This window comes from Schistocerca americana, chromosome 5 (genome assembly GCF_021461395.2).
Source record: "Schistocerca americana isolate TAMUIC-IGC-003095 chromosome 5, iqSchAmer2.1, whole genome shotgun sequence".
In the NCBI taxonomy this organism is placed as follows: Eukaryota; Metazoa; Arthropoda; class Insecta; order Orthoptera; family Acrididae; genus Schistocerca; species Schistocerca americana.
This window is the reverse complement of record NC_060123.1, coordinates 682,403,222-682,424,435: the sequence shown is the minus strand read 5'-3', so window position 1 is coordinate 682,424,435 and position 21,214 is coordinate 682,403,222. Positions and strand designations below refer to the sequence as shown.

The 21,214-nt window shown below is 47.1% G+C and overlaps 1 protein-coding gene across 1 annotated transcript in view; it reads right to left on the bottom strand.

The window, feature by feature from the left end:
• LOC124615685 (UDP-glucosyltransferase 2-like) overlaps positions 1-20,727 on the bottom strand; it is a 51,148-nt gene extending 30,421 nt beyond the window's left edge. Inside the window, exons 1-3 of the mRNA XM_047143715.1 lie at positions 20,682-20,727; positions 10,372-10,770; positions 4,552-4,811 (exon numbers count right to left, since the gene is read on the bottom strand). Of these exons, the coding sequence (XP_046999671.1) occupies positions 4,552-4,811; positions 10,372-10,770 (659 nt within the window). The 5' untranslated portion in view covers positions 20,682-20,727. The remainder of the gene's footprint in view (positions 1-4,551; positions 4,812-10,371; positions 10,771-20,681) is intronic.
• Between the last annotated feature and the right edge of the window lie 487 nt (positions 20,728-21,214).

Sequence of the window (21,214 nt, the reverse complement as noted above, 5' to 3'; positions counted from 1 at the left end):
TAACACGAATTACGCAGAGAAGTTTGGGAGTGCACCAGTAATATCCCATAATCAGAAGTTAATAACACTGTTGAATGTACTGGTGGTGGTGGTTAGTGTTTAACGTCCCGTCGACAACGAGGTCATTAGAGACGGAGCGCAAGCTCGGGTTGGGGAAGGATTGGAAAGGAAAGCGGCCGTGCCCTTTCAAAGGAACCATCCCGGCATTTGCCTGAAACGATTTAGGGAAATCACGGAAAACCTAAATCAGGATGGCCGGAGACGGGATTGAACAGTCGTCCTCCCGAATGCGAGTCCAGTGTGCTAACCACTGCGCCACCTCGCTCGGTGAATGTACTGCAACGCATACTTATCAGAAACTAGAAAGATGAACGGGTGAAATCGGACGCTGCTTCAAGAAAGGAAAGTTACTGATTAGTGCGATCTGATTTAGTGAGGTATATTCATTCAAAGTGAAAAGGCCAAAACTTATGATTCAGTTGCTTTTTATTTTCGACGGTTTTAAGAATTCTGCTTTCAATAGAATTCTGCACACTTTAATAGTTTTAATTGTTGTATTAACTTCTGATGACATACTACTCGAACCCTCCTAAATTTGTAGCCACTGGATAGCATGAGTCTATCACTTATGGCAAGAGCTTAATTGTTCATTTTCGTTTTGTTCTTTACAGGTCCCTTTAAGCTACCAGCTTTTTATTTTCTGGTTTTTATCACCTATTCGTTTTGGTTCCTCGTTTTAATGTGTTATTAATCTTTTAAAATTTGCCTTATTTTACGCCTTTCGCGTTGTTTACGCTACTTTACTGAAAGTATTTGTATGGAGTGTAGCCATGTATGGAAGTGAAACGTGGACGATAACTAGTTTGGACAAGAAGAGAATAGAAGCTTTCGAAATGTGGTGCTACAGAAGAATGCTGAAGATTAGATGGGTAGATCACATAACTAATTAGGAGGTACTGAATAGAATTGGACAGAAGGGGAATTTGTGGCACAACTTGACTAGAAGAAGTGATCGGTTGGTAGGGCATATTCTGAGGCATCAAGGGATCACGAGCTTAGTATTGGATAGCAGCGTGGAGGGTAAAAATCGTAGAGGGAGACGAGGAGTTGAATACACTAAGCAGTTTCAGAAGGATGTAGGTTGCAGTAGGTACTGGGAGATAGCCGCAATTGGAGCGATGGAAAAAAAACTGTTTATACGCTTCTGTAGGAGCTCTGATTTCTTTTATCTTCGGAGTCCTGAAGTGAGATGCACGTTAATGGCAGTAGGATCGTTCTGCAGTCTGTCGCAAATGCAAGTTCTCTAAATTTTCTCACCAGTATTTTGCGAAAGAACATCGTCTTCCCTTCGGTCATTCCCATTTTAGTTCAGGAAGCATTTTCTCAATACTCGAGTGTAAATCTTGCACCCATCCTCTGAATTGCTTCGATGTCTTCTTTTAATGCGACCTGGTGCGGATCCGAAACGTTAGAGCAGTGCTCAAGAATAGTTCGCAAGAGCGTCCTATATGCGGTCTTCTTCACAGATGAACCACTCTTTCTTAAAATTCTCCCAATGAACCGAATTCGACAATTTGCCGTTCCTACCACAATGCTCACTTGCTGATTCCATTTCATATCTCTTTGCAACGTTACGCCCAGGTATTTAAGCGACCTGAGTGTCTCAAACCGGACACTTATAATGCTTTGTCCAAACATTACGCGTTTCTTTTCCCCACTCATCTACATTAGCTTACATTTTTCTACGTTCTGAGTAATCTGCCATTCACTACACCAGATACCAATTCTGTGCAGTTCATCCTGCGTCCCCCTACAGTCACTCAACTATGACGCTTTCCCGCGCACTACAGCGTCATCAGCGAAGTGTCACAGATAGCTGTTCACCTTGTACGACAGATCTCTTCTATATGTAGTAAACAAGACCAGTTCTACCACAATTCCCTGGAATAGCGCTCAATCCTTTTGCAAAAATTGGTTCAAATGGCCCTGAGCACTAAGGGACTTAACTTCTGAGGTCATCAGTCCCGTAGAACTTAAAACTACTTAAACCTAACTAACCTAAGAACATCACACACATCCATGCCCGCGGCAGGATTCGAACCTGGGACCGTAGCGGTCGCGCGGTTCCAGACTGTAGCGCCTAGAAGCGCTCGGCCACTCAAACCGGCTCCTTTTGCATGCGCTGCTATTTAATTTACTATTCTCGGTCTCTATGGAAGTTACACACGTAGGCGGTTAAGAACATCTGTAGATTCTGCAGTGTCATCGAGTATCGTGAGCGGGGCAAGACGTGTCGACCATCGCAAAGCAGTATGTCGAGGCGCCAATGAGATGGTGGGAAGACACCGGGCGTCCCGTATTTCCGAGGCGCCTCCCCCCTGAAATAGCGTCGCCAGAGGCCAGGAGGGCAGTTCTGATGGAGGTCGGATCTTCTCCACTTCCGGGAAGTACCTGCAGGAATAATGTCGTTGTCCTGCCTACTCACCGTGGCACAGCCCGTGTCAGCCACGGGAGAGTGAACAGATCTCCTGTGAACTATGCCTACGCGCCAACACTACCAGATCTGTCAAACTTGTTTTTTCTAGTGACTGTAATGAAGCCACATTTCGGCTGTTCTGAACTTGTATCTGTTCGCCACTCAGTGTTAGTGGCTCATATAGTGTGTTCTGGAGCGCAAGTTCACGTCTGCAGTTTCATAGCTGCAGCCGAGGTTGGCGAGCAAAGATGTGTTTATTGTGATTAATAAAGTATTACTTATTCAGAGTGTTTTAATTGACTGTATGATTACTACACTACTGGCCATTAAAATTGCTACACCAAGAAGCAATGCAGATGATAAACGGGCATTCGTTGGACAAATATATTATACTAAAACTGACATGTGATTACATTTTCACGCAATTTGGTTGCATAGATCCTCAGAAATCCGTACCCAGAACAACCACTTCTGGCCGTAATAACGGCCTTGATACGCCTAGGTATTGACTCAAACAGAGCTTGCATGGCGTGTACAGGTACAGCTGCCCATGCAGCTTCAACACGATACCACAGTTCATCAAGAGTGGTGACTGGCGTATTGTGACGAGCCAGTTGCTCGGCCACCATTTCCAGACGTTTTCAAGTGGTGAGAAATCTGGGGAATGTGCTGGCCAGGGCAGCAGTCGATCATTTTCTGTATCCAGAAAGGCCCGTACAGGACCTGAAACATGCGGTCGTGCGTTATCCTACTGAAATGTAGGGTTTCGCAGGGATCGAATGAAGGGTAGAGTCACGGGTCGTAACACAACTGAAATGTAACGTCCAGTGTTCAGAGTGCCGTCAATAAGAACAAAAGGTGACCGAGACGTGTAACCAATGGCACCCCATACCATCACGCCGGGTGATACGCCAGTATGGCGTTGACGAATACACGCTTCCGCCGGCCGTTGTGGCCGTACGGTTCTAGGCACTTCAGTCCGGAACCGCGCTGCTGCGACGGTCGCAGGTTCGAATCCTACCTCGGGCGTGAATGTGTGTGATGTCCTTAGGTTAGTTAGGATTAAGTAGTTGTAAGTCTAGGGGACTGATGACCTTAGATGTTAACTCCCATAGTGCATAGAGCCATTTGAACCAATACACGCTTCCAACGTGCGTTCACCGCGATGTTGTCAAACACGGATGTGACCATCGTGATGCTGTAAACAGAACCTGGATTCATCCGAAAAAATGACGTTTTGCCATTCGTGCACCCCGGCTCATCGTTGAGTACACCACCGCAGTCGCTCCCGCCTGTGATGCATCGTCAAGGGTAACAGCAGCCATGGTCTCCGAGCTGATAGTCCATGCTGCTGCAAACGTCGTCGAATTGTTCGTGCAGATGGTTGTTGCCTTGCACACGTCCCCATCTGTTGACTCAGGGATCGAGACGTGGCTGCACGATCCGTTACAGTCGTGTGGATAAGATGCCTGTCATCTCGACTGCTAGTGATACGAGGCCGTTGGGATCCAGCACGGCGTTCCGTATTACCCTCCTGAACCCACCGATTCCATATTCTGCTAAAAGGCATTGGATCTCGACCGACGCGAACAGCAACGTCGCGATACGATAAACCGCAATCGCGATAGGCTACAATCCGACCTTTACCAAAGTCAGAAACGTGATGGTACGCATTCCTCCTCCTTACACGAGGCATCACAACAACGTTTCACCAGGCAATGCCGGTCAAGTGCTGTTTGTGTATGAGAAATCGGTTGGAAACTTTCCTCACGTCAGCACGTTGTAGGTGTCGCCACCGGCGCCAACCTTGTGTGAATGCTCTGAAAAGCTAGTCATTTGCATAGCACAGCATCTTCTTCCTGTCGGTTAAATTTCGCGTCTGTAGCACGTCATCCTCGTGGTGTGGCAATTTTAATGGCCAGTAGTGTAGCTACCTCAATGTCCGAGAAGTCGGACACAACAGAGTCTACCACGGAAACCACTGCTTGGAATTTCCCAATCACGTTCTCGGATACTTGCGGCCTCTGTTCGAGCGTTTGCCGTCCGAGATTTCTCAGAACTGGTGCTGCGGCTACCTGTTGAGGCGGTCCACCAGGCTGGCGGAGTAGTAGTCGAAGCCGACGTTGGTGGCGACCGTGGCGATTGTGTTGACGAGCCGCTCGGTGAAGCTCATTCGCGGGCCGTACGGCAGGTAGTAGTTGGGGATGTAGGCCGGGTGGTCCGGGTTGGCCATGCGAGTGTTGCTCCAGGGCAGCATCACGCTCGTCGTCAGGCTCACCACGGGCGTGCCCCGGAAGCGGTGCAGGAAGCCGGCGAAGCAGTCAGCCCCGAACACCTGCCGGCATTCAGCTAGCTCGTCACGTAATTCACAGCTGCGCGAGCATGCGGGGTTTAAAGATAGCTTTCGATATGGCTACCAGAGCGCACTCTTCGTCTACCCTTTAAGGGGAGTAGGACGTCAAACTGGCCGACTTCGAGAAAGAGAGGCACCACAGGACATTTTAATTTGCACTGTCCATACTTTTGCAAATAAATTCATAAAACTTTGTCAGCATGACCAGGAAGGATTCAGGATTCACACTCATGGCAGTGGAAGTTCAAAAACAAGAAAAAACAATATTTTTTAAATGTGAAATTTCATGATTTTCTTCACTTACTGTTGGCTGCATTTGTTGCTATAGATACACTTTTCTTCATAAGTAAGAGAGATTCTTCTATGAATTTTGCACAGCTTACAAACCATACGTACAGGTGTATGAAACACTAGAATTTATTTAATCTATGGAAAAATGAATGGGCTGTTACGTTTTACACTTCGTGTTCAGAGAAAACTCGAATTTTATACACTCCTGGAAATGGAAAAAAGAACACATTGACACCGGTGTGTCAGACCCACCATACTTGCTCCGGACACTGCGAGAGGGCTGTACAAGCAATGATCACACGCACTGCACAGCGGACACACCAGGAACCGCGGTGTTGGCCGTCGAATGGCGCTAGCTGCGCAGCATTTGTGCACCGCCGCCGTCAGTGTCAGCCAGTTTGCCGTGGCATACGGAGCTCCATCGCAGTCTTTAACACTGGTAGCATGCCGCGACAGCGTGGACGTGAACTGTATGTGCAGTTGACGGACTTTGAGCGAGGGCGTATAGTGGGCATGCGGGAGGCCGGGTGGACGTACCGCCGAATTGCTCAACACGTGGGGCGTGAGGTCTCCACAGTACATCGATGTCGTGGCCAGTGGTCGGCGGAAGGTGCACGTGCCCGTCGACCTGGGACCGGACCGCAGCGACGCACGGATGCACGCCAAGACCGTAGGATCCTACGCAGTGCCGTAGGGGACCGCACCGCCACTTCCCAGCAAATTAGGGACACTGTTGCTCCTGGGGTATCGGCGAGGACCATTCGCAACCGTCTCCATGAAGCTGGGCTACGGTCCCGCACACCGTTAGGCCGTCTTCCGCTCACGCCCCAACATCGTGCAGCCCGCCTCCAGTGGTGTCGCGACAGGCGTGAATGGAGGGACGAATGGAGACGTGTCGTCTTCAGCGATGAGAGTCGCTTCTGCCTTGGTGCCAATGATGGTCGTATGCGTGTTTGGCGCCGTGCAGGTGAGCGCCACAATCAGGACTGCATACGACCGAGGCACACAGGGCCAACACCCGGCATCATGGTGTGGGGAACGATCTCCTACACTGGCCGTACACCACTGGTGATCGTCGAGGGGACACTGAATAGTGCACGGTACATCCAAACCGTCATCGAACCCATCGTTCTACCATTCCTAGACCGGCAAGGGAACTTGCTGTTCCAACAGGACAATGCACGTCCGCATGTATCCCGTGCCACCCAACGTGCTCTAGAAGGTGTAAGTCAACTACCCTGGCCAGCAAGATCTCCGGATCTGTCCCCCATTGAGCATGTTTGGGACTGGATGAAGCGTCGTCTCACGCGGTCTGCACGTCCAGCACGAACGCTGGTCCAACTGAGGCGCCAGGTGGAAATGGCATGGCAAGCCGTTCCACAGGACTACATCCAACATCTCTACGATCGTCTCCATGGGAGAATAGCAGCCTGCATTGCTGCGAAAGGTGGATATACACTGTACTAGTGCCGACATTGTGCATGCTCTGTTGCCTCTGTCTATGTGCCTGTGGTTCTGTCAGTGTGATCATGTGATGTATCTGACCCCAGGAATGTGTCAATAAAGTTTCCCCTTCCTGGGACAATGAATTCACGGTGTTCTTATTTCAATTTCCAGGAGTGTAGTTAATTACCTCAATTTTTACCACAGTTATTAACAGATTTGGGAAATTCTAGAGTTTCATACACCTGTAAGTATGGTTATTATGATGTGCAAAATTCATCGAAGAAAAGTGTATCTACAGCAACAAATGCAGCCAATACCAAGCGAAAAAATTATGAAATTTCCCATGTAAAAAAAAAATTGTTTTGTTATGTTTTTGAACTTCCTCTGCCATGAGTGTGAATCCTGAATCCTTCCTGGTCATGCTAACAAAGTTTTATGAATTTATTTGCAGAAGTATAGACAGTGCAAATTAAAATGTCCTATGGTGCCTCTCCTGCTCCAAGTCGGCCCGTTTCGCGTCCTACCCCCCTTTAAGGGAATGCTCACAACCAGAAGGCTCAGCGTGGCGCAAAACGTGTGAAGCAAGCTTGCAACCGTGCCACGGAGACCCACTCGGGATTCCTACAGCCAGCTTAGTCTGAAATGGGTCAGATTGTGGCCTCCCGTGTGGCGTGATGGTCCTTTCGAGAAGCTGCCTCTCCAAGTTGGATGTTCTCTGTCAGATTTGCAACGATGCTGGTGTCAGTGGTCACGTGAAAATTATCACAACCATAGACGAGGTTCTGGACGACCAAGCAGCACAGAGGCACACTAGGATCAATGCATTGTCAGTGCAGCAGCGACCGCACAGCTACCACAGTTCAGAAAAGAGGGCTCGTGAACCCAGACGTGTGAATACCATCTGTTGCAAACCGGTTATTAGCAGTGGGAATACAGGCACGCAAACCTCTAACCCGACTTTCACTCACGCCACAGCATCGAAGGCCCCACTCCAGGCATCAAGGTCTGGGGTGCGGTAATCTGTAACTCTCGTTCACCTTTGGTGTTTCTGGAGGGGACGCTAAGCAGCACTTAGTACGTGCTGAATGTTTTCAGACCCATCCTTTTGCCATTCTCTAAACAGGAAGGACATTTGTTTTTTTAACAGGATAATGCTTTGCCACACTCTGCCCATGAGACTCAACATGCTCCGCAAGACGTGCAGCAACCTCTCTGGCCAGCACGATCTCCGGATATGTCTCCAATGGAGCATATGTGGGATATGATGGGACGAGAAGTATCTCGTGCGACTTGTCAGCCAATACTGCTTTAAGAACTACACGAGCTGGTCGATCAAGCGCGGCATAACGTATTCTAAGGCAGTATTCGACATCTGTAGGATCGACTGGGTGCCATTGTCAGCATTGCGGCCCGTGGAGTTACACCTCGTACTAATATAGTGTTTCAGCGAGGTTCGATGGCTGGTACCTCAGAATCGCTTGTATTGATCTGTAAATGTAATGTAATGAACTCCACATGCACTGTTGCAGCAATAAATCTTGAGTGAATTGGAAACCTCTAAAAAGTTGTACTAGTTTTTTCCCTGGCAGAATATTTGTACAGAATATCGGCAGGTACTTGGAGGAGCAAATACACATTAAAAACTGGAATACTCATTACTGATGTTCCACAATAATATTTATTTTACAGTTCGTTGTGAACCAGCTTTCGGCTTATTAGGAAATCCTTAGACAGCTTAAGACTCTAGACAGCCCACATTATATGAACAAGAATTTATAGCTGCACTGAGATTGTAATTCCAAAGACATATGTCCTAACATGTCTATAGATCTACACGAAAAACACAACCATATTGAAATACACAAAGAAGATATGAACACCAAGCGCATTGTCACTCTTTAGCAAGGGTGAATAGTGGTGTTTACTGATAGACAGAATTTGAAGTAATGTTAGTTTTCTGCCTTTATTTGATCTATGAAGAACGCCACATTGAAAGTCGTAAGGATGAAATTCATTCAGAGCGTGATCGGCAAAGGTGGAATTTTCCTCTTCCAGTCTCCAACTCCTTTCATGTTCACTCAATCTAGGAGTTATAGTTGTACCGTTTAACATTTTAAAGAACATAGTTCTTATATAGGAAAACAGTGATCTGTAATTATTATAAATAAACTGAAAGCAGTCTTGATCGCTTAACTTTTTTAATGGTGACCGGTTTCGATCTTTTTATCAGATCATCTTCGGACCATGAATGTCTGCAGGAGGCGGTGGCGCATGGCTACCCTCTTGTTGGTCGCTGGTGGTGTACTGTACTGTACTTGGCAACTAGACCCCTTGCGTGTCTTGGTACAAATGAGATCAGTGACACTGCATCTGCGGTGACACAGAGGAGGTATGAAGGAGAGAAATATTTTTCAGGGGAGAGGTTGATCATACACAACTCTTCTCTTTTTTAACTTGCCAAAGCAGGATTATTCTGTTACCTTGATGGATGGATGCATTACCGAAGCTTGGAGCTGAGTCGCAGCCCAAACCATCAAGGACTGTTTCCATCGTGTGGGAATCACAATTGATGGAATAGGTGCCGCCGAAACTGAACAGACGGTCGATGACGATGATGATCTGCCACTGTCTGCATTGCTGCCAGAAATCAACTGTGATAGTCTCAGTCGGTACGACATTGAAACGTATGCAACAGTAGATGATGACCTTGTTACAACCGATTCGCAAACTGAAGAGGATATCGCGAATGAAATGAAGAATTGGGGTCACAGCGACGATGAAGTGAGCAAGGGGGATGACGAATGAGATTTTCACTCTGCAGCGGAGTGCGCGCTGATATAACTTCCTGGCAGATTAAAACTGTTTGCGGGTCCGAGACTCGAACTCGGGACATTTGCCTTTCGCAGGAGAGCTTCATTAAAGTTTGTAAGGTAGGAGACGAGGTACTGGCAGAAGTAAAGCTGTGAGAACGGGGCGTGAGTCGTGCTTGGGTAGCTCAGTTGGTAGAGCACTTGTCCGCGAAAGGCAAATGTCCCGAGTTCGAGTCTCGGTCCGGCACACAGTTTTAATCTGCCAGGAAGTTTCAAGGGAGATGAAGATGAACAAGAGCCGGCCGAAGTGGCCGTGCGGTTAAAGGCGCTGCAGTCTGGAACCGCAAGACCGCTACGGTCGCAGGTTCGAATCCTGCCTCGGGCATGGATGTTTGTGATGTTCTTAGGTTAGTTAGGTTTAACTAGTTCTAAGTTCTAGGGGACTAATGACCTCAGCAGTTGAGTCCCATAGTGCTCAGAACCATTTGAACCAAGATGAACAAGAAGAAGAAGAAGAAATTAGAAGAAGAAAGAAATAAAGTGCACATCCCTACTATGGGTGACGCTTTAGAAGTCATTGGGATTTTGAAATGTTCAATGAAGCTAGAGGAGGGAGCAGTGAAATTGGAAATGAAACAATGAACGTAGAACGTAGTTTAGAAAGTGTGTTTTGGGTAATTGGACAGCGGAAAAAATGTCTAATTACTTCACTCCTAATTAAAGCAGTCTGGTAAGTACCCGACGTACTGCTGTATATACTGTATTCATGTAAACATAAGAGTGAATAGTGTATGTAAAATAAAACGAGGCTGAATAAATATGTTCTTTTCCATTGCCACCACAATAGACTGACAATACGAATCTCGGTTACAACGACACTCGTTTACGACAACATAATTTTCAAGGTCCGTTGGATGTTGTTATAGCCAAGTTGCACTGGATTTACATTGTCTGCACACTAATTCATAATATATGAGAGGGTTGTAGCTGCATACCTGCGTCATTATGAGATCGTACTTCTCGTTCGTCGTCAAGATTTCAGTCAGTCCGGGATGTTCGAAGATGTTCTCGCAGTAGTCGTAGGTGTTCTGCCACATGAAGAACACCACATTGAGGCTGCGCACGAAGTCGACGGTGAGGTTGTTGACGATGGTCGGCACCGAGCCGCGGATGCTGACGTCGCGGTAGTTGGGCGGCGGGCTCTTCTGCGGGAAGTGCGACACGACGGTGAGGTTGTGCCCCCTGGCGGCGAGCTGCTGCAGCAGCGGCTCCACCATGGCCCAGTGGCTGCGGCCCTGGAAGTGGAACAGGCCCAGGATGCGCGCAGCCCGGCAGCCGGGCACCGCCGCAGCCAGCAGCGCCGCCGAACACAGCAGCAGGCCCAACAGCCGCATCTGCAACGCAGCCCAGCTATTTGTTGTCCCACTCCTGTACGTCTTCAACACTACACACAGTACACAAACGAAAACGGCGAGCAGCAGGCAAATAATCCTAGCAAAAATATGTCCGCACACAGATGGTTTCCCCGATATGATGCACACTGATTAGTTCCTTTCCGAAGGTGGCTTCCGTCAACTCCCCCTCCCGGATGATACCCTCTCTTCCTCCATACATCCCTCCTATCAACTCTGAACCTCACCCCCCTCTCCTATCCTTGTCCTTTTACCGGGCTCCCTCTTCCCCTCCCCTCCCCCCTCCATCCTGCTTTTTCCTGCCTACCCTCTCTCTGCCTTCCTCCTCTCCCCCGAGTCCTTTTGCGTTTTCCTTCCTCTGCCTTTTCCCATTCCCTCTCGCGTCTACCCTGATCCCCCCTTCTGAGTCCTCTCCCTTCGTCATTCCCCCCTCTCCACACCTTTCGTCTTTTCCTCTCTCCCCCCTATTTTCTTCCCTCTCCTCTGTCCAGGCCCCCCTCCCATCTGCCCTTGCCTATGGAGTGTCATCTTCATGCCGACCTTTTAGTGCAGTGTTCTTAGTGATTGCTAAGTGTTGTGCATCTTTCCGAAGTGTTGCGAACGGACATCATGCTATCGCAGGGTGTGATTTTTTTTTTATATATGTCTCTTGCGAACAGAATCCAGACTGTCACCGTGTTTTTTAATTGTCTGTCTACTTTTTCCCTGTCTGCTTCCTTTGTATTTTATTATCATCGCCCACCATCAGTTTTATGTTTTAACTTTCCACAATTTTCCGCCGATTTACATTTTACATCACCATTTTATAGCCTGTTTTTATTGTTTTCTTATCTTCTTATGTTCAAAAAATTCTGTAGACTGAAGAGCGGCGTACCAAGCTGTTGCCAGCCCGCCCCCTTCGGGGGGAATCGAAATCCAGTAAAGGAAAAAAAAACTGATTAGTCAGAGCATTACGGCCACTGGCCTGCTATCGATATAAAGCCGTCCAGGCGATAGCAGGGTCACCTGGGGAGGGTAACTGCTAGTCAGGCACACGCACTGTGGATGTAGTATCAATGAGCGTGCTGTCCGTGTGTAGAATAGGGGATGCGCTCCATCTATCTGAGTTTGACAGAGGGCATATTGTGATGACCCGGAGGCTGAGCACAAACATTTCGGAAACTGCACGACTTGTCGGTTGTTCGAGGAGTGCTGTGGTGAGCGACTTCAACACGTGGTGAAACCACATCTAGACGTCGAGGGGTTGCTCGGCCGCGCCTCATTTAAGATATCGTAATGTGGGACAACGGATAAAACAGGACAGGCAGCGATGCGTGGCAGAACTAACATCAGACTTTGATACTGGGCAGAGTACATGTGTGTCCCAACACTGGCTCTCCGCAAGCGGACTACCCATGCATGTGGCAATGTTAACACCAGGCATCGGCAACTACGAGTGAAACGGGTGAATGACTATCGGCACTGGACATTGGCGCTGTGGCAGAGCGTTGCGTGCTCTGATGAATCCCGATATCTTCTTCATCAGGCCGATGGGAGGGCCCGAATCCGTCGTCTTCCACGGGAGTAGCTGCTTGATACCTATACTGCAGGACGGAGACAAGCTGGTAGAAGCTCCATTATGCTGTGGGGAAGATTCACGTGGGAAACAATGGATCGAGCGGAGCTCGTGCAAGGCACCGTGACGGCTAAGGAGTACCGCACACTGGTTGCAGACCGCGTACTGCCCTCCATGGGAATCATGTTTTCTGCCGCCAGTGGCATTTTTCAGCAAGATAATGTGCCATGTCGCAAGGCCAGGAGTGTGATGGAGTGGTTCGAGGAACGCAGTTGATGTACTGGCCTCGCAACTCGCCAGATATGAACCCGATCGAACACATCTGGGATGTGACTGAACATGGCGTCATTGCTCATGGCCCCCCTTCCCGGAACTTACGGGAATTAGGGGACTTGTGTGTGTAGATGTGGAGCCAACATTCTCCAGCGACCTACCGATGTTTCATTGCTTCTCTGCCACAAAATGCCGCCGCTGTTATCCGTGCCAGTGGTGAACATTTCGGCTATTAGGCACGTGACCATACTGTTCTGACTGATCAGTGTCCTACGTCTCAGTACGTGAACATCTTATAACAGAGTCTTCGAGGATTTACACATATGGCTGGCCGTTGTAGCCGAGCGGTTCTAGGCGCTTCCGTCGGGAACCGCGTGACCGCTACGGTCGCAGGTTCTAATCCTGCCTCGGGCATGGATGTGTGTGATGTCCTTAGATTAGTTAGGTTTAAGTGGTTTTAAGTTCTAGGGGACTGATGACCTCCCATGTTAAGTCCCATAGTACTCATGTTCCACATGGACACCGTTCACGTAAAGGCAGGCACATCTCCTTATAGACGCATGTACACGTTGAAAAATGCCGGGCGTGTCACGAATTCATTGATTATCATCCACAATGTGTTCATCGACACTATCAACAGGGGTGAAATACAGTGAAGCTTTTAAACATCGCCACAGGGAAAAATCCACGGAGTTTATGTCGGTGTCCTGCGTGGTGAACCACGAGCGATTCATTTGTTATTGACGATTCGTACTGTGCATTGCTGAATGGTCACATGAAAGTGTGCCAGTGCACCACTATGCATGTGCCACAAACACATCATCACCGTAAGGGAGATACTGTAAATAGCAGATTGGCTTGTGTTCCAGAAAATTTCTCACGATCAGTAAGTCTGCTCGGCAGGAATAAACTCCATATCAGGGTACCGCTTGGTTTATGGGCCTATGTTTGCTAAGATTTTTTACTTGTTTAACCGTCCTCTATTCACTGCTTTTCTTTGTGCGAGTAATGGACAAATATCCTGTATAATTACTCATTAGAAATCATTATGACCACCACCCAACGAAAGATCGAGTCACACTTCATGGCGCTGCGGATATGGGATGCGGTAAAGAAAGTATAGAAGTGGACCGGAGACGAATGGGGAGATCATTCTCACCACAATGCAGATCGCAAATAAGAAAATCAGCTGACATCTGCGACTTTGACAAAGGGCAGTTGTTGGCGTCCGACGGCTGCAAAAGAGCAGAGAACGGAGAAGCTAGTCGGCTGTTCACGTGCGACGGCCATGAGCATCAACGGGAAGTGGTCGAAGGACGTTTAAGCCCAGGGGTAGGCGACAAGGTGTTGGACATAGACGCCTCACCGCCAAACGTGCAGGTCTGAGGATTGTTCGCTCTGGGGGAAAAAGAAAGAAGGGCTCCGATCTGAGGCAGATATGGCGACAGAGTACAGTGTTGGTGCAGTTGCGAGAGTTTCGTGGCACGCCGTTCAGTGCACGAGGTTCTGTATGGATCTCCGCAGTAGGCGACTCCTACCTGTCTCCGGACTCCTACCCGTTTCCCTGCTGACCCAGTGACGTTGTCTATTAAGACTGCAGTCGACAACAGGTCATCGAGACCGGTCCTTGGATCAGAGGAAACGTGTCGTGTAGACAAGCGAATCACGTTTCTTGATGCACCAGGTCGATGTTCGTTTCCGAATACGCCGTCATCCAGGAGAATGGCTACTCTAAACAAGAACTGGCCACGGATGCAGATCGGTGGGGCAGTATAAACTGCAGGAAATGTTCGACCAGGCTTCAATAAGACTTGTGATAGTACGAAGGGCGTTTAATATGTAATGAAACGCTTTTTTTCTGTGCGATTTCGTCGAATATTCCGGCTTCAGCCTTCTATGTTGATTGGGACAATGTTGATTGGAACACTCTCTTTCAAATTCTGAAGGTGGCAGGGGTAAAATACAGAGAGGGAAAGGCTATTTACAATTTGTACAGAAAGCAGATGGCAGTTATAAGCGTCGAGGGGTATGAAAGGGAAGCGGTGGTTGGGAAGGGAGTGAGACAGGGTTGTAGCCTATCCCCGATGTTATTCAGTGTGTATATTGAGCAAGCAATAAAGGAAAAAAAACAAAAGTTCGAAGTAGGTATTAAAATCCATGGAGAAGAAATAAAAACTTTGAGGTTCGCAGATGACATTGTAATTCTGTCAGAGACAGAAAAGCAGTTGAACGGAATGGACAGTGTCTTGAAAGGAGGATATAAGATGAACATCAACAAAAGCGAAACGAGGATAATGGAATGTTGTCGAATTAAGTCGGGTGATGCTGAAGGAATTAAATTAGGAAATGAGATACTTCAAGTAGTAAAGGAGTTTTGCTATTTGGGGAGCAAAATAAGTGATGATGGCCGAAGTGGAGATGATATAAAATGTAGACTGCCAATGGCAAGGAAAGCGTTTCTGAAGAAGAAAAATTTGTTAACATCGAGTATAGATTTAAATGTCAGCAAGTCGTTTCTGAAAGTATTTGTATGGAGTGTATCCATTTATGGAAGTGAAACGTGGACGATAAATAGGTTAGACAAGAAGGGAATAGAAGCTTTCGAAATGTGGTGTTACAGAAGAGTGCTGAAGATTAGATGGGTACATCACATAACTAATGAGGAGGTATTGAATAGAATTGGGGAGAAGAGGAGTTTGTAGCACGACTTGACTAGAAGAAGGAATCGATTGGTAGGACATGTTCTGGGGCATCGAGGGATCACCAATTTAGTATTGAAGGACAGTGTGGAGGGTAAAAATCGTAGAGGGAGACCAAGAGATGAATATAATAATCAGATTCAGAAGGATGTAGGCTACAGTAGGTACTGGGAGATAAAGAAGCTTGCAGAGGACAGAGTAGCATGGAGAGCTGCATCAAAACAGTCTCAGGACTGAAGACCACAACAACAACAACAAACTTCTATAGTTTCTTGAAGTTGCAATAGGTGGCGGTGGTGTAGCATTCGAAATGTCGTCTGTAACGGAGGTGCCTTTCGACAGAGAACTGTCATTGAGTTTCTTTTGGCGGAAAACCAAAGCGTCGCAGATATTAATAGACGCTTGCAGAGTGTCTACGGAGACCTGGCAGTGAACGTAAGGACGGTGAATGGTTGGGCGAGGCGTCGGTCACCATCGCTACGAGGTCGCACAAACCTGTCCTATCACCCGCGTGCCGGCCAGGCGCACGCAATTGTGACGCCTGCAGTATTGCAACGTGTGAATGACGGATCATAATCAAACACATCACTCCTCAGTTGCACGTCTCTGTTTGTAGTGCTGACACACTCGTCCACCAGTAGTGTCACTCAAAAGGTGTGTGCCCTCTGAGTTCCTTGCCGCCCAACAGGAGACCAAAAAGATCAACGAAGGATGATACACTACTGGACATTAAAATTGCTACACCAAGAAGAAACGCAGATGGTAAACGGGTATTCATTGGACAAATATATTATACTAGAACAGACATGTGAATACATTTTCACCCAATTTGGGTGCATAGATCAGGAGGAATCAGTACCAAGAACAACCACCTCTGGCCGTAATAACGGCCTTGATACGCCTGGACATTGAGTCAAACAGAGCTTGGATGGCGTGTACAGGTACAGCTGCCCATGCAGCTTCAACACGATACCACAGTTCATCAATAGTGGTGACTGGCGTATTGTGACGAGCCAGTTGCTCGGCCACCATTTACCAGACGTTTTCAAGTGGTGAGAGATCTGGAGAATGTGCTGGCCAGGGCAGCAGTCGAACATTTTCTGTATCCAGTAAGTCGTAAGTCCCGTACAGGACCTGCAACATGCGGTCGTCCATTATCCTGCTGAAAAGTATGGTTTCGCAGGGATAGAATGAAGGCTAGAGCCACGGGTCGTAACACATCTGAAATATAACGTCCATTGTCCAAAGTGCCGTCAATGCGAGCAAGAGATGACCGAGACGTGTAACCAATGGCACCCCACACCATCACGCCGCGTGATACGCCAGTATGGCGATGACGAATACACGCTTCCAATGTGCGTTCAACGCAATGTCGCCAAACACGTCTGCGACCATCATGATGGTGTAAACAGAACCTCGATTCATACGAAAAAATGACGTTTTGCCATTCGTGCACCCACATTCGTCGTTCATGTCTGTGATGCAGCGTCAAGGGTAACTGCAGCCATGATCTCCGAGATGATAGTCCATGCTGCTGAAAACGAACTGTTCGTGCAGATGGTTGTTGTCTTGCATCTGTTGACTCAGGGATCGCGACATGGCTGCACGATCCGTTACAGCCATGCGGATAAGATGCCTATCATCTCGAGTACTAGTGTTACGAAGCCGTTGCGATCCAGCACGGCGTTCCGTATTACCCTCCTGAACCCACCGATTCCATATTCTGCTAACAGTCATTGGATCTAGACCAACTCGAGCAGTAATGTCGCGATACGATAAACCGCTATCGCGATGGGCTACAATCCGACCTTTATCAAAGTCGGAAACGTGATGGTATGCATTTCTCCTCCTCTCACGAGGCATCACAACAACGTTTCACCAGGCAGCGCCGGTCAACTGCTGTTTGTCTAAGGGAAATCGCTTGGAAACTTTCCTCATGTTAGCACGTTGTAGGTGTCGCCACCGGCGCCAACCTTGTGTGAATGCTCTGAAAAGGTAATCATTTGCATATCACAGCATCTTCTTCCTGTCTGTTAAATTTCGGGTCTGTAGCACGTCACCTTCGTGGTGCAACAATTTTAATGGCCAGTTGTGTATGTGCTGAATTGCTTGCGCGTTGCGAGGCTGATCGTGGCAGTGTTTTGTTGAACTTAGTCAAAGACGGTGAAACATGTGTTCATCAGTTCGCACTGGAAACAAAACGGCGATCCATGGAGTGGCTCCACATCACCTCTCCTTCGATGAAAAAGTTCAAAACCGCTCCCTCAATCGATAAAGTCGTGGAGACGGTCTTTTGGCACTCTGAATGGGTGATTGTGTTTTATGTTCCCCCTCAGGGTGCAACAACAACTCTTACGTATACTGTGCTACCCTCAGGATACTGTAGAATCGACTTCTGATTGTTCGTCGCCACAAAAATGCAAACGTCTCATTCTCCACGACAATGCAACGCCTCGCACGAGGCTGCTCACCCTGAAAGAAGCTCACAAAACTTCCTAGGACTGTTCTTCCTCATCCACCCCACAGCCCAGATCTCGCATCTTCCGACTTCTACCTGTGTGGCCCAGTGAAGGATGCACTCCGCTGGAAGCAGTACGTGGATGAAGGGAAGGTCACTGATGCAACCAACGTTGGCTCCGAAGTCGATCAGCAGAGTGGTACCATGCAGGGCGTCCCAGTAAGATGGCGTAAGGCTGTCGCATTGAGCGGAAATTATTTTGAAAAATGGAGTTTTGTAGCCAAAAGAGCGATGTAGTGGAATGCTGAATAAGCTCAACCTGCTCTCATAAAAAAAGTGCTGTATTGCATATTGAACGCATCTCGTAAATGTGAGCACCAGAGGCGTCTATTAATAACGTGAACGTTATTCCGAGCAACGTGCTCCCCTTCAATCCTGCAGTCTTTCCCAGTGGCGGTGGCATCTTCCATCAGAAAAACTGTTTGTGGTAAGGGGCCAAAATCGTACTACAGTTGTTTAGGAAGTGAAATCATGTTGATGGATTGACTATTAAATTTGTATGAGCTGAATCCGATGGAAGACATCTGCGGCACTACCAGGTGTCTTCCGTGCGCCCACACACAAACAGCCCGTACTTCGTGGGAACTGCCTCACCTGTGCGTTGATATCTCGTGCCAATACATCCAGAAACTTACCAAGAACTTCCCATGTCACCCGTAATCGCCTCTGTACTTCGTTCAAAGTTCGATCAATATGCGATTACGCAGGCAGTTATAATGTTTTGGCTCATCAGTTTATACACGAAGGAAAAATATTTACAGTAAGACTGACGCAGGATTGACCATTGTTACGGTTTATATTGCTACATAGCCAGTTTAGTGTCATTTTGCACACTAAGTGCAGGAGGTTTTGCCAAAACACTTCCAGTTTTAAACTCTTGCGCGAACAGTTCCACAAACGTTTCACGCGAATTGTGCTTTGCATAACACTCGACAGTGAATGCACGATGTATTATCGTAAGCGCTATTTTGTGTTGCACGCAGATGGTCGCTAGACCCATCTTCTCGTCCTACTCACTCAACCATAATGACTCAATACGGGTTACTCGGGACGAGCGCAGACGAATGGCAACCGGCTGGAAACAGAAATCTCGGTTTCCAGCATTTCCCGTGTTGGCAGTTCTCCTTTCCATTAACAGGAGTCAATTCAGCTCCAGTGTTTTAAATATTTCGCGGGCCAGTTATATTTCGCTCACTTATATATCGTGAGACAGTATTACGAGAAGTGTCCTCTCCCCACACCCTCACCCCCTTCTACCATATTAACGCCTTCGGATTTCTTGCGCTTTCCGAAAACTGAACACTAACCAGCCAATGGTTTTATTCCTAATTATTATCCCTCCTTTCCTGTCACCTTTATACAAACAGTCCCCCCAAACCTCATACCTACACACTCTCCATATTGCATCTCAACAAACTTTTATCCAGATTCCCTTACCTGACCGCAATCTCGGTCCTATCATTCCACTTTTAACAGAATACTCATTTTACTCTGGTTCTAACTAATTCTCTTCTCCCTATTGCCTGCTGTCATTTCCATTCCAACCTACGATTTTCGTTTGCTGTATAGTCTTAGAGAATACGGAAACTATCTACATTCACATTAGTGAAATACGACTAAGTATGAATTTATACGCACCCATTTTGCTACGAGTAAAAAATAATACGGCTTTTGTTTTATACTTTTTCATTTATGCAGCACTTACGACGTAATGTAAGATTAAACGAATGTAATAAACCATTCTATCAACAGTAGTGAATAATAAATAAGTACGTTATAACACTTGAGACGTTATTAGTCCAACTGAGTTTCGGATTACAAATTTCGTTTCTGTGTACGAAAACTGTCAGTTCAATTACCTGTTCCTAAGTATTTTATTTCCCGTGATGCGTTTTCTTTTTTTTTCTTTTTTTTTGCGAACATGTTATAATTATTTTATGAACGTTTTAGTATGTTCACTACATATCGTTAGTCAAACTGTCTCGAATAGTTTCTCCATTACCAGCAGGTTTCCTGATGCCGGAGGAAAAACACTACGTCTCGAAAATCCTCATAACCTACTGCTGACTGCTTTCTCGAAATCAACAAATCACGTTTCTTGTCCAGTTCTTATAGTTCCAAATCGTGCACCTCCATCACTACTAACTCTACCAGACACCAGTGAACACATCAGTTTTACTTGTTATCAAGACAAATTGCTTTTATCTTTTAAGGAAAAGTCAGAGAAATTGGATGATATTGCAACTGAGAAGCTATACAGAATTTAGCACGATTTTTATCATTTTTGTATCATTGTTACATATTTTAAAATCTACCTGGCGGGAGCGTGGCTGTTAAGAGTTACCGCTGCCCACACTTTGCTCATACGGAATGCGGTCGAAGTAACAGCAACAAAAAAACAATAGCAGAAGTGAATTCTTTTTGGAATCAGTCACTCAATTTATTATAACGCCGCATAATTTGGTAGCTGAATGGATTTGTAACTTCCCAGTTTTTACGCAAACTTTATGGGCAATGTGCCGACATCGGAAAATGACCAATGTAATACCTGTTCACGTATCAGCGCCCGTGCAAGTTTTGTTCGGTCGGCTGAGGCGCACATTCACGAACTGTATACACACAGTGTATATCAGACGTCATTGTCTTTGGTACAGCATAGGAGGATCACGTACTACTGTAAATGCCCGTTTCTGAAAACAGGTGCTGATGAAAAGGTACGAACTACACAAAAGTGTTGGTGTTTGCCTTCACAAGGAAATGTTTCGAGGCGTTACTCTCGTAACACCTAGCATCTATCATACAGTGACACTAGACTCAAGGTAGAAGCGATATTCGACTCAGTACTTACAATCGCTTTCGGTGCTAACCCCCACCGGTGGCTGCAGCGAGCACAAGCCGCTCGCACTCTGCGTGTCTCGGGAGATCGTTTTCCGCTGGCGGTCTGCGGACAGCCACGGCCTTGTAGATAAGCAAATTGAAGAGCAACGGCGGCAGCCTTCGAACCGCAGCCGCCTGCTGAGTCAGGCGGCGTCGAAATACGTGATGATGCAGATTTACATCATCGAGAACCATTGAGTCTTGAACAACTATTTGTATAGAGCTTTACCTAGATGCCATACGTTTTAATAAACAACGTGATGGCTGCAAAAGATGTCTCTACTGAGACCTCGAGGGAAAGCAGTTGTTTAAATCTAAGTATGGATTAAGTAAACCAATCAGGGCACGTCCCAATTTCCACTGCAGACGCTCGTACCCTACAGGTGTTAGTACCGACAAAGTGACCAGTTTGACGGATCGATTCGTGAGTTTTCCACCAGTTCACACTCCGGACAGCGTGGTGAATCAGTGTGCTACCTGCTAGATTTGGTGTGCTACTTGAGA